Here is a 13184-nt window from a genome sequence, read left to right on the forward strand (position 1 = left end):
CTCATTCCCATAAAAGTAGCCATTTTTACTTTTGCGGACCAATTAATTTTTTGGACATTTCTGACCCGGACAAACTTCCCCAAACACTTCTTAATTGTTTGTGCAGTTCAAGTCTGCACAGACATTTGCTCATCTGCCGTCCTGCATACAAGTGTCCATATTTTCCATCTGTTGCCTGCATCGCAATCCAAGTTGTTTTCATTACCAATAATAACTTTGGAAATGTGTGCGTTTCTATCAAAGTAAGTGCCTTATTAGGTTATAATAGTTTATGCATGTCATTTCTACTGTAGCATAATGTTTGTGTATATTCCTTATAACCGCTGACACGCGATGTAACGTTACTCATTTCATAACCTTTATGGTGTTATACTCAATGCTTAGGTAGCTAGCTACATTCTTCTATTAACTCTGGAAAACAATGCTAATTGCGTCAGGGAAGTATTAGCATGTGTTGTATTTTGAAGCTACCCTGGCCTTATGACTCCCAGGTGGCACAGCGTCTCAGTGCTAGAGGCGTCACTACAGACACCCATCTTCAAATCCAGACGGCGTTTCTATCAAAGCAAGTGCCTCATTACGTTATAATAGTTTCTGTGTGTCGTGTTATACCGTTTCTACTGTAGCGCTCTGTGTGTATGGAGCGTAATATATTTGTGTATATTCCTTATAACCGCGGACACGCGAGGTAACGTTACTCATGTCATAACCTTTTTATGGTGTTATATTCAATCGTGCTTATGTAGGTAGCTACATTATTCTATTAGCTCTGTAAAACAATGCTAATTGCATCAGAAGTATTGGCATGTTGAATTTGGGAAAAATTGAAAAATATCTTATACCACTTGGTCGTTTTCTGAGTACATTCCACAAAGCTGTTTATCATGTCAGCCTTATCCACTGCCCCCATTTTGAGGTTACAGTCAAGCACGCACTCTGATTTTATGTTTCTCTGTCTGGTTTGTTTCTCTCTCCCGTCAGGTGGTCCACCTTCCCTGTGGCCGACATGGTTGCTGTATGCTGTTGACATTTCTTATTTTGTGTAACGGGTCATTTAGGATGGAAGTAGTGTTGTTGATGAAATGCAGTCATAGCAGCAGAACTAGAAAGCAGTCTTGGGAAAAGAGGGTGGCAAATCGGTCTCTACTATGTCTCCCACCAGCTCTTCTGTCAGAAACAACTTGAAGCACTCTGCCTCAGATGGAAATGGCAAGGGGCGTTGCACTCCAGACTGGGACTCATCAACACAAACAGCAGGGCCAGGAGGGTTGAAATGGCTGGCAGCCTTCCAGCTACCACAGAACTCCTGTACTTCATCCACTATCGGTCTGCCTCCATCACCACCAGCATCTTCAAATGGAACTAGGACTTTGTCAGTGGACAAGGGGTCCTCTGTCACTATCAGAATCTGATTCCTCACTTTCAGACTCATTGTCAGAATTGTTTTTAATCTCCAGAATTTTCGCATTTCTGAGTTGTCTCCTTTTGACATTGCTAATGCTACAGCTTAGCTCATTAGCTACATACATAAACAACAACACTGAATGGCTCAGTGGGAGTGAGAGGTTAGGTGATTGACTGCCTGCACGCGCCATTTGTATCAATAAATCACTCAAATGTTTTGTGTGCTATTCATATATTTACTATTTTATTCACGTTTTTCAATTACCGGTGATAAATCATGCATTCGGATTTTTGCATAGATTGTAATGGGCACATAGTATGTGTGTAAAATATTTTTTTGAAGGTTGTACTGATTATGATGAGCTAAGCTAATTCCAGCTGTGTGTGTGGAGCCATGTTTGTTGACATACAATGCATTCTGGGTTTCACTTGCTCGTCTGTCGGACCAAAGATGCTATAACAAAATGAGGTGAGTAAGGGTTCACTCATTTTTTGAGAACTTCAGGAAGTGAATGTGGTATATGAACGATGGTGGACGACACACCCCTTCAACATGCATACTATAAACAGACCAAACTCATCTTGTCTTCTCTTATCTTTAGTTTCTGTGAGGTGAAAAAACCATGGATGCGCACTGAAACTAATCGTCAGATTACTTTTGATTTCTAGAAAGTGTTTTAATTATTTTGATCAATGGTGAGCTCACCCGTGATGTGATTAATTATACATAGTAATTGCTATTAGCTAATTCATATTGTAGTTTGTCAGCCGAGAGTTAGAAAATATGACCGCTTGTTTTGCGTCAATCTTTCCTCAGTGCTAGCACAAATGTAGCCTACATTTTTCCGGTTAGGATGATTATGTTATGCTATAGCTACTTCTGTGAATATCTGAACATTGCATCCAAAAATAAACTGCTCACATTCTGGACATAACTTAGTAAGGACTGTTTTTGTGTAAATAGTTTCTGAAAAAAGTGTGGCCAGCTCAAATTCTGTTGTGTCATTCGAAACTGACCGTTCCAAATGAGCGTTCTAATCACAAGGGTGTGATCGTTCTACAGTGGTCCCTGAAGCGTACGATCACACCCGTGTGATTAGAACGCTCATTTGGAACGGTCAGTTTCGAATGACACACCCGTGTGATGGTACGTGTGAAAGGGTTAAAGGTAAAACAAATCGTGACTTATTTTTCAAGACAATAGTTTGACAACCCTGTTGATAAGCTTTTGAATAATATCAAACTCAACCATTTATATTTCCCAGTGTTGGAAAAATGGGTAAACTTTGAGCACCTTTATCTCCTGAAATTTTGGGCATTCAGGTCCTTAAAGTCAATTTCCGACCACTTCATGGGCAAACATGTATGGATTATTTATTTTTAATCAAAAGGGATGTTGTCAAAAAGAGATTGATTTCAATTAAGCAGCAAGTTAAGGAGTTAGTGACAGAATTACATAAATCAAAGGAGGGAGCACAAGAAACACAAAAATACAAAAACAATTAAGCAGATATTAAGCAGAACTGGCTTCAAATGCTATTTGAAATCTTTAAAATACTTTTAGCGTTTGCTTTAACCTGCCTGGAGTGCCAGACTTATAGTTTTGCAGCGATTCTATTGGTTCCATTGCAACACGCATGTCAATCAATCCCAGCTCAAGTATTTGAAATGATTTCAAATAGTATTTGAACCCAGGTCTGGTAGTAAGAGAGGAATGCAGAGCGATATGCATGTCCCCATAAATTTGCGAGATACACACACCCCACTGCCTTATTTTTTCTATTACGAAACAAGGGTTGATAGAAGCTTCCCCTATAGAAAAAAAGTATATGTCAACGCCCACAGATCATTCACACAACGTGTGTTCTCCGCCAGGCGAAAGGATGCAACACAGCCAGGATAATGGATGGCCAGAGCTGGCTTAAATCAAAGGTATTATAGCAAAGGGAAATGAGAGAGAGAGGATGCTAACAAGTGTAATCTAAGACTTCATCACTTGAACTTCTTTTGCAATCCAGACATTAAAAACCCTTTGAGTCAGTCTATGAGTCTAGGATTAAACAGTTCTATCCTTTAAAAATGGGTGTAAAAAACCCTCCAAAGGTAACCCATAAGTTGGTACATCAAACATTATGGTCTTTCTGACTCAAATTAACATACAACTCCTTTGCGCGTTCCTGAGTAAACATAGGCAAGCATACACACGCACGAACACCCACACACACACACACACTCACTGTCTGCTGCAGGTCGGGGATGAGGATGCGGACAACCAGGGAGTGAGTGTGTATGTCGTCCATGCGTCTGGGGGTCGGCTCAGCGGTGGCTCTTATGGTCTCGTAGATGGTCTCCTCACGGGAGCTGTCAGAGGCGGAGTCCTCGGAGTAGTCAGAACAGCTCTGGGCCATCTCATCCTCACTGGACGTGGGACTCCGGGGCATAGTCAGTAGGCCAGACGAATTCAGCTTTGGAGGAGTAAAAAACTATGAGTAAACAACTTAGAAAAAACGACTTTGAGACGAATCCTACATTTTCACTTAGTCTCTCTCCCATTGACATCAATACATGACTAAGTGAAAATATGACATTAGAAGATAAGCTCTAATATAAGCTCTAATAATGCTCTATATACAGTGGTTCCTCCTTTAAAAGTTGCGAGCTTGCACTTAGAGGTACCCAGCGTCACGGCTTCATTGCTCCAGACAACCACAAGGAGGAGTTAGAGCACTCATTATGCATTTGGGTCCCAAGGTTTTTATATGACCAATCATATCGAGTGGTTCCAATGACGAATTTTGCCTCGAGCCACCCTTGCCTTGTGGCTGACAAAGATGGCTGACAAAACATTACGGTGGAACCAGATGTCAGTTGTTAGAACGTCATAACGAGTCAAGCAAAAAAATGACAATTGAGAGGAATATGTTAGTTAATGTAGAGGCAAACGTTTGTGCATATTTTTTTGTCATAAAGTTAATTTACGAAAATCGCTATTTAGCAAGTTATCTGACTAGCTAACATTAGCCAGCTAGCTAGTGTTAGGAGAATGAATTTGTAATTCGTGTTGTTTAATGTTTTAGTGACTCCTGAGAAAACCAGCAAACCAGGCTGTCGTCTTGTGAAACAGTGGATGTAAAGAATCTAGCTAGCTAAAGCATTTACTGCAAATTGAATGTACAATTGTGTAAGCTTGCCTTGCAATGCAGCTGAAGTAACATAGCTAGCTAACTATTTACTTGCTTATTGTGTAGTGGAGGATAAAAATAACTGTATGCCTATGGATGTGTAGATTCACTGATCATGTACTCTTCCTTGGCAAATAAAGGTGCGGTTCAGGTATGAATATCTGAGACATACTTTTTCAGTCATATCAAACTGTGTGTCTGCATGTATGTATTACAATTATACACTTCAACAGTGTTTACCAATCCTGCTCCTGGGACATCAATGATTACACATTGTAACTATACAGTAGACTAGAAACATGATTGATTTGTAATTCATATATACAGAAGAAGAAAAAACTATGCATATCTAACTCCCTTCATCTGCATTAATCTGAGGACACAGGATAGTATTTCAATGAGATACTTAATTTCAACCAGTGGAGAATGTGAAACGCTTTATTGAAAGAAGTTCATTATCCAGGTGTTATACATACATAAATTCATTATAATTATGATAATTGTAATATTAAAAATACAAGTTCAATCTGTACTTCAATGCACATATGGTGTGCATTATGAAACGAGGAAGAAAGACGAGGTGGGGAGAGAGGTGTAGAAGACAAAGGGAAAGAGGTAAGAACAGCGGCAGACAGCATATGATTCATGAATTACAGTGCTACCCTAATATTCTCAGTTCATCACAATTGCGGTGTCTCCTAACCAGCCTTGGGCCCCCAGTTGGCCCGAAGGTTATCTTAAGAGCGGGTGAGGTGGCGATGACGGGACTGGCTTCCTCTCTCACATCAAAACATACCTGCAGATGAGAGAGCATGATTAAGCCTTGTTTTTTTATTCTAACACAGTCAGTCATCTTAAATCAGGAGGTGAAATGCAAAACTGACTTTGGATCATTAACTCTGGGACTACTACATCTCTGTCTGTATTTAATGTAAAGCATCTCTTTAATAATACTTCCTGTTGACCCGACCAAGTGACATCTCACCTATGATCATGCTGTGCCCTCTTTGTCAGCCAGTTGAGATGCGGGAGGGGTTCACCAAAACAGCTGATATAACCTAGAGGATTTAGGGAGAAGGAGGAGAGGGATGAAATGAAGAAGAGAGACTGGTTTTGTGTGTGTGTGGTCTCACCTGGTGTCCACACTAAGTGGCTACAGAGTACTTTATGCTGAAAAACAGACACATGAGGACAAACAATAGAAGATAATGTCAATAGAAGATACTGTATGTGACGCAGACACCTATCGGAGTGTACCTGAAACATTTAAATATAGAGGGCTATGTGTCTCACCACCAAATCATGACTTGGCAGCAACAGATAGTCCAGTGAAAATGACTGTGTTTATGTGGTGTAAATCTGAAAATTAGCAGCTGACATCTTAAGTTTTTTTAAATTAATGCATGTGAGAAACGTTCCATGTACAACAAGACAGGCAGAGATGGAGAAAAAGAACACAGAACAGTTTAATTACCTCTGGTTATGGACACTTTTGCCAGCAATAAAGCTTCCACGGCCTGTTCCTCGGGCAGTGAACATCTGGCAATATCAACATTTTCGACCCCTTGATCAGCTCGCTGTCTGAAAGTAAAGAAAACAGCTTATTTTTTATGGATATGAAAGCAATAACTGAGATATGACCGTTCAATCTTCAGCAGCAGATATCATTTTTAGGATACGTCAATACAGCCCAGTGCTGCTTACCTGAGATGTCATCTTCGTAGGTGTCCGCTTTGACTTCCTTTGTGTCGGAAAAAGTTGCTTTCAGAACAATTCTTTTTGACTGAAAATAAAAAAGGTTTTGCTCTCGACAAAAAAACACAAATGTACCTCCATAGCACATAACAATTTGTCTGTGAATAACTACACCTTCATACAAACGTGCTAATGTATGCAGAAGTCTTGACGCACAACCGAAGATGCTGCCATATCCTGCCAGAACACCCACAAGCGAGCCACTCAGGAGCAGAATGATGACGCGTGGAAGAGGGAAAGGAATGAGATGGGAACAGCTATTTGTTGCAAGTTGGGGAGGAGGGCTAATAGCTGAACAATAGACTATTTAACCTTTACTAAAGAATAGTCTAATAGCTGAGCTAGGTGTGAACCCCCTCTCCTATCACAGACCAGATTTGCCCTAACGACCAAGGGGTAGCTTGCTACTCAATGTAATAAAGTACTGACTTTTCAAATAAGTTACCTTACACGTTATGTTGGCTGACAATTTGTTAGCTACGCTGTCCTTACGAACGACATAGCATATTATTACAGCAGTATGTATCGGTATGTTAGCTAGCTAATTAACGTTTGTAGTTATACATCAAACTTGCCAGTATATTAACTATAGGCTATCTAACTACCCAATGTTTATTGACTTGATTATTCCCGTCATTCTTAGCTTAGCCAAATGATGTAGTCTTTGTGCTTTCTCAATGGACATTCGGATGCTTTCGTAAATTGGCTCTGGCTATCTATAGGCTGGACAATACAACGAGTCAAAAATTCACCCAAGGCTGAAAAACGGCTTAAGAATGTTGGCTAAACTGGAACACTAGCGCGAGCCCATAGCAAATAAATGGAATCGAACGTTCGCAGAGCAGGTTTTGACTGGAGCGATGCTTAGAATTCCATAAAAAATGTATCACTTTTTATTTTACCACGACAATCTGTTCGTCGGACGAAACTAGAAAAAAAACGACTTGTGTAGAAAGTAAACATCCGCACCTCGATGGTGTCAACTGTGCTTATGTCTGTGTAATGAAAAAGTAGGGAAACATTTTAAACTTCTAACTATTTATGGTCTAGCGATTGATGACAAATGAGCTCGCTGTCAAGACTTACATACAAAGAGGAGATTTTCCTGATTAAAATTGTGCCTGTGTAACAGTTTTGCTTCCGTCCCTCTCCTTGCCCCTACCTGGGCTCGAACCAAGGACCCTCTGCACACATAGACAACAGCAACCCTCGAAGCATCGTTACCCATCGCTCCACAAAAGCCACGGCCCTTGCAGAGCAAGGGGAACAACTACTTCCAGGTCTCAGAGCGAGTGACGTCACCGATTGAAATGCTACTAGCGCACCCCGCTAACTAGCTAGCCATTTCACACCAGTTACACCCGACCCGACCGAAAAAACTAAACATACACATTGCGAGATATTTGCCAAAATAGACAGACATGTCTATATTTCCCCCATAGGAAACAATAGGAAGACCGCAGAGTTCCAATATTATTTTTGTTGTTTACATTTTAACTATAAAACAACGTAAGCAGGTCTCATTGCAAACAATAGCAAAGCAGGCATTGTGACGTTGAACAATAAGCTGGGAATAGAATGTTCGGAAGGCGAGTTGGTGCCACAGTGCTCAATAGAACTAATAGGAGCTGGCAGGGTGAAAAATACACTAAAATAAGGCCTGTTTTTTTGCGATTACTTCAAAACGACGGCCTTATCAGCTCTGCTAGGGCTAGTAAAATGTTCAGAGTGGTCTCATTTGTGTCTGGAAGTAGCTAGCCAACGTTAGCTTGGGCGCTTGACTGCCGTTGTAAGGCCAAAACGCTCAAATCAACCCTACTCCTCGGCCCGAACATCCAGTGTGCGCTCCGAGAGCAAAACGGTCTGAATTTACAAATGTATAATTTTTCTCTGAATGGAAACACCATAATATTAATCAAATTAATTAAGCCAAATTTCTGAAAATCAATCCCATATACTATGTTATTACAAAAAAGGTTTTAAATTCTCTTGTAATACCAATACGAAATAATATCAAATGCTTCTCAAAGATGTGCTCTGGTGGTAAAACTAGCAATAACTTGCAGTAACAGAAGAAATGGCTGACAATTAAATGACGTGCCACAGAATGCTGCAGCAGCACGCAGGGTGTGCCGCAGTATGACACAACTTTTAAAGGAGGAATCACTGTAGCTATATAGTCATGTTCATGATGTGCTTATAAATGTGCAATGTATGTATGTACTTAATGTACAGAGAATATAGGTTATACTGTAGACTAGGCTGATTGTACTTTTCTCTCACTTTAAAGTGGTTTAGTACAAATATGATTCAGCCATTCAAGATTCAGGGCAGTTCTCTCAATTTTAGGCTACTGGGCAGTTTGTACAATTCTCTCAGTTTAAATTGGCCTACTAACAAAAATGACTTGACATACCTACTGTTGGATTCTAAACTTTGAACATTGAGATATTAAAGACATGATAGATCAGACGCATAGTATATAAAGGAGTGAGATCTGTAGAAAGACAGAGTGGCTGTGGAATGTGCTGGGTGGACAGGAGGAGATCACAGGATTGCTATAGGGGACATTTGTGGATTAGGCGAAGGAGGGGTTGAGGTCAGGAGGTCAGCTCAAATCCCCTGAAGGGAGTGATAAGGGTTTATTATCCTGTTACCCTTTTCCTGTGGAACCATAAGATATAAGGATTGGAGAGAAGGAGGAGTGTCTAAAGTGGGGTATATATACTTGTGAGAAATGTTTTTTTTTCTGAATACAGCTGTGTCGACCCTTTGGGAAGAATATAACTTGGTTAAGCTTCTCTAGTGTCCGTGAGTTATTTACTCTTAAAAATAAGAACCTAACACTACACAATGGCTAGTCAATAGGGCACTATTATTACCTGTGTTGCATAAGGATTGATATGAGGGCCTTAGTCTGTGTTTAGACAGGCAGCCCAATTGTGATCTTTTTCCCACTAATTGGTATTTTGACCAATCACATCAGATCTTTTCACATCAGAACTTTATCAGAGCTTTGGGCTATTTATCTAAACACAGCCTTAGTGACACACTCCTCATCAACCCTCCACTTTTCTCTTATGTTTCTCATTTCAGTGAAATAGGAGACAAGTGCTTAGCCCCGATCGAGGAATCTCTTCACTCGCAAAACCAATAAAACATTGCTGTAACATTGTCTGAAGGTTGTATGGATTTAATCAGACAGGTAAACATAATCTTTCCATGGGCAACATCTGTGACATCCAAGACATTGATCCAACATAATGATGACTTCAAATATTTTAACTTGTGTTGATATTGTCCAGATGTGAAACGCTATCAAATAAATTGGTACAATATGGCTTTAGGCACCAGAGTTTGATAGCTGGCATTTTGAGATTACCATTTAGTTTTCAGTCTTTGTATTGCACTTCACCAAAGAGAGTTGTGGCTACATGGAGTAGAGCTATGGACCAAAAGTTGCATGTTCGAGTCACGTCGGGGACAATTGTAGCATTGTAAACCGCAACGCCCTTCCTTTAAGTCCCCTCTTATCTCGTGATGCAGAAAGGAAGATAATCAATCATACAATTAGCATGTGAAGTGTGGTGGAAACTAGCTTTTGGAGGTGATCTAAAAGATCAGGGTCATTGAGTTCCCCTTGTTGAGTACTTCTTTGGTACTGACGAGAGTTCTAATGTGGTTTTTACTGAAATAAATCAGTTTCAAGAGACTGCACTGCGATCAATTTGAGCTTTTCTCTGTCCAATTTACCTGATTCTGGATCAGTAGCCTGTAACTGTTAGCTATCTCCTTTTCAGGACATGATTCAATATAATATAATATAGCTTGGGGTGGCAGGTAGCCTAGTGGTTAACAGTATTGGGCCAGTAACCGAAAGGTCGCTGGTATGAATCCTTGAGCCAATTTAGGTTAAACACCTGCCAATGTGCCCTTGAGCAAGGCATTTTACCCTAATTGTTACTGTAAGTGACTCTATAACCATGTGTTATTGTGTGTGGAGGTAAAGGAGATTTTAATTTTTATTTACTTCTAACATACACATACTGTTGTACAAGTCTCTTTGGCCAGATCCCAAGCCCAGACAATCCCAGTCTCCTATGAGCCTGAGGTTGTCAAAATAAACCCAGTTATTTCCCTCACTGTGTCCCTGTTACAAATGGTGTTACTATAGTGACCAGATGCTTGTCGATAACACAGCATACAAGAACAAGTGCACACAAGTCAATGTAGGGTAATTATGACTGTGTTATTGAATGATGACTGCACAATGATGGATCATTACAAGTAGTATAAGCAACCAATGGCCAGTACATTAGTCTGGTCCCAGATCTGTTTGTTCTCTCTTGCAAACTCCTTTATGGTCATCTATTCTATGTATAACAATGGTCATTCTGAGATTAAGTAAAAACAAACTCAATGGCAGCTTCATTAAATCGTACCTGCCAGTTGAGGACTTGTGAGGCATCTGTTTCTCAAACTAGGCACTCTAATGTACTTGTCCTCTTGCTCAGTTGTGCACCGGGGCCTCCCACTCCTATTTCTATTCTGGTTAGAGCCATTTTGCGCTGTTCTGTAGCGGCTGCCGGACTCGACGTCATTCCCACCGAAACAACAAGAACCTGTCGCCGGCTGGAGCGCGGGAACCTGACAGACCGGCTGAGGCAGGGGAGCCTGGCGATCCGGCGAAGGCATGAAAGCCCGACGAGCCGGCTGAGGCAGGGGAGCCTGACGATCCAGCTGAGGCATGAGAGACTGACGAGCCGGCGGAGGCAGGTTAGCCTGGCGATCTGTCTGAGGCACGAGAGCCTGTAGCGGCTCCTGGACCCGACGTCATTCCCAAAGAACCAAGCTCAGGGAGTGAGTGTTTTGACAAATAAACGTAACACAAAACAAGAAAACATGAACAACGCACAGACATGACACTGGAACAGAAACAATAACACCAGGGGAAGGAGCCAATGGGAGTGACATACAGTTGAAGTCGGAAGTTTACATACACTTAGGTTGGAGTCACTAAAACTAGTTTTTCAACCACTCCACAAATGTCTTGTTAACAAACTATAGTTTTGGCAAGTCGGTTAGGACATCTACTTTGTGCATGACACAAGTCATTTTTCCAACAATTGTTAACAGACAGATATTTTCACATATAATTCACTGTATCACAATTCCAGTGGGTCAGCAGTTTACATACACTAAGTTGACTGTGCCTTTAAACAGCTTGGAAAATTCCAGAAAATTATGTCATGGCTTTAGAAGCTTCTGATAGGCTAACTGAAATCATTTGAGTCAATTGGAGGTGTACCTGTGGATGTATTTCAAGGCCTACCTTCAAACTCAGTGCCTCTTTGCTTGACATCATGAGAAAATCAAAAGAAATCAGCCATGACCTCAGAAGAAATATTGTAGACCTCCACAAGTCTGGTTCATCCTTGGGAGCAATTTCCAAACGCCTGAAGGTACCACGTTCATCTATACAAACAATAGTACGCAAGTATAAACACCATGGGACCACACAGCCGTCATACCGCTCAGGAAGGAGACGCGTTCTGTCTCCTAGAGATTAAGGTACTTTGGGGCGAAAAGCACAATTAAATCCCAGAAGAACAGCAAAGGACCTTGTGCAGATGCTGGAGGAAACAGGTACAAAAGTATCTATATCCACAGTAAAACGAGTCCTACATTGACATAACCTGAATGGCTGCTCAGCAAGGTAGAAGTCACTGCTCCAAAACCGCCATAAAAAAATCAGACTACGGTTTGCAACTGCACATGGAGACAAAGATCGTACTTTTTGGAGAAATGTCCTCTGGTCTGATGAAACAAAAATAGAACTGTTTGGCCATAATGACCATCGTTATTATGCACAGGGTGGCAGCATCATGTTGTGGGGGGCTTTGCTGCAGGAGGGTCTGGTGCACTTCACAATCTATTCCATCTATTGGCATCATGAGGAGTAAAAATTATGTGGACATATTGAAGCAACATCTCAAGACATCAGTCAGGAAGTTAAAGCTTGGCCGCAAATGGGTCTTCCAAATGAACAATGACACCAAGCATACTTACAAAGTTGTGGAAAAATGGCTGAAGGACAACAAAGTCAAGGTATTGGAGTGGCATCACAAAGCCCTGACCTCAATCCTATAGAAACTTTGTGGGCAGAACTGAAAAAGTGTGTGCGAGCAAGGAGGCCTACAAACCTGACTAAGTTACACCAGCTCTGTCTGGAGGAATGTGCCAAAATTCACCCTACTTATTGTGGGAAGCTTGTGGAAGGCTACCCGAAACGTTTGACCCAAGTTTAAATTGTTTAAGGCAATGCTACCAAATACTAATTGAGTATATGTAAACTTCTGACCCACTGGGAATGTGATGAAAGAAATAAAAGCTGAAATAAATCATTCTCTCTACTATTATTCTGACATTTCACATTCTTAAAAGAAAGTGGTATTCCTAACTGACCTAAGACAGGGAATTTTTACTTGGATTAAATGTCAGGAATTGTGAAAAACTGTACAGCAATCTTCAAGACATACCACAGATTCTCAATTGGATTGAGGTCTGGGCTTTGACTAGGCCATTCCAAGACCTTTAAATGTTTCCCCTTAAACCACTTGAGTGTTGCTTTAGCAGTATGCTTAGGGTCATTGTCCTGCTGGAAGGTGAAACTCCGTTTCAGTCTCAAATCTCTGGAAGACTGAAACAGATTTCCCTCAAGAATTTCCCTATATTTAGCGCCATCCATCATTCCTTCAATTCTGACCAGTTTCCCAGTCCCTGCCAATGAAAAACATCCCCACAGTGAAGCATGGTGGTGGCAGCATCATCATGTGGTGTTCT

General features: G+C 40.9%; 1 protein-coding gene and 1 long non-coding RNA gene across 2 annotated transcripts in view; both read right to left on the bottom strand.

Annotated features, from left to right (window-relative positions):
- Positions 1-3851, bottom strand: part of LOC111974395 (SH3 and multiple ankyrin repeat domains protein 2-like) — a 176940-nt gene extending 173089 nt beyond the window's left edge. Inside the window, exon 1 of the mRNA XM_070447184.1 lies at positions 3642-3851. Coding sequence (XP_070303285.1) covers positions 3642-3845 — 204 coding nt within the window. The 5' untranslated portion in view covers positions 3846-3851. The remainder of the gene's footprint in view (positions 1-3641) is intronic.
- Positions 3852-5120: 1269 nt separating this feature from the next.
- LOC139028899 (uncharacterized) lies at positions 5121-6148 on the bottom strand. The gene is made up of 3 exons (XR_011481115.1): positions 6061-6148; positions 5572-5644; positions 5121-5382 (listed from the first exon to the last, which is right to left on the bottom strand). It is a non-coding gene; the product is annotated as an uncharacterized lncRNA (long non-coding RNA).
- Between the last annotated feature and the right edge of the window lie 7036 nt (positions 6149-13184).

The sequence above is a fragment of the Salvelinus sp. IW2-2015 genome, linkage group LG15 (genome assembly GCF_002910315.2).
Source record: "Salvelinus sp. IW2-2015 linkage group LG15, ASM291031v2, whole genome shotgun sequence".
Taxonomy (NCBI): Eukaryota; Metazoa; Chordata; class Actinopteri; order Salmoniformes; family Salmonidae; genus Salvelinus; species Salvelinus sp. IW2-2015.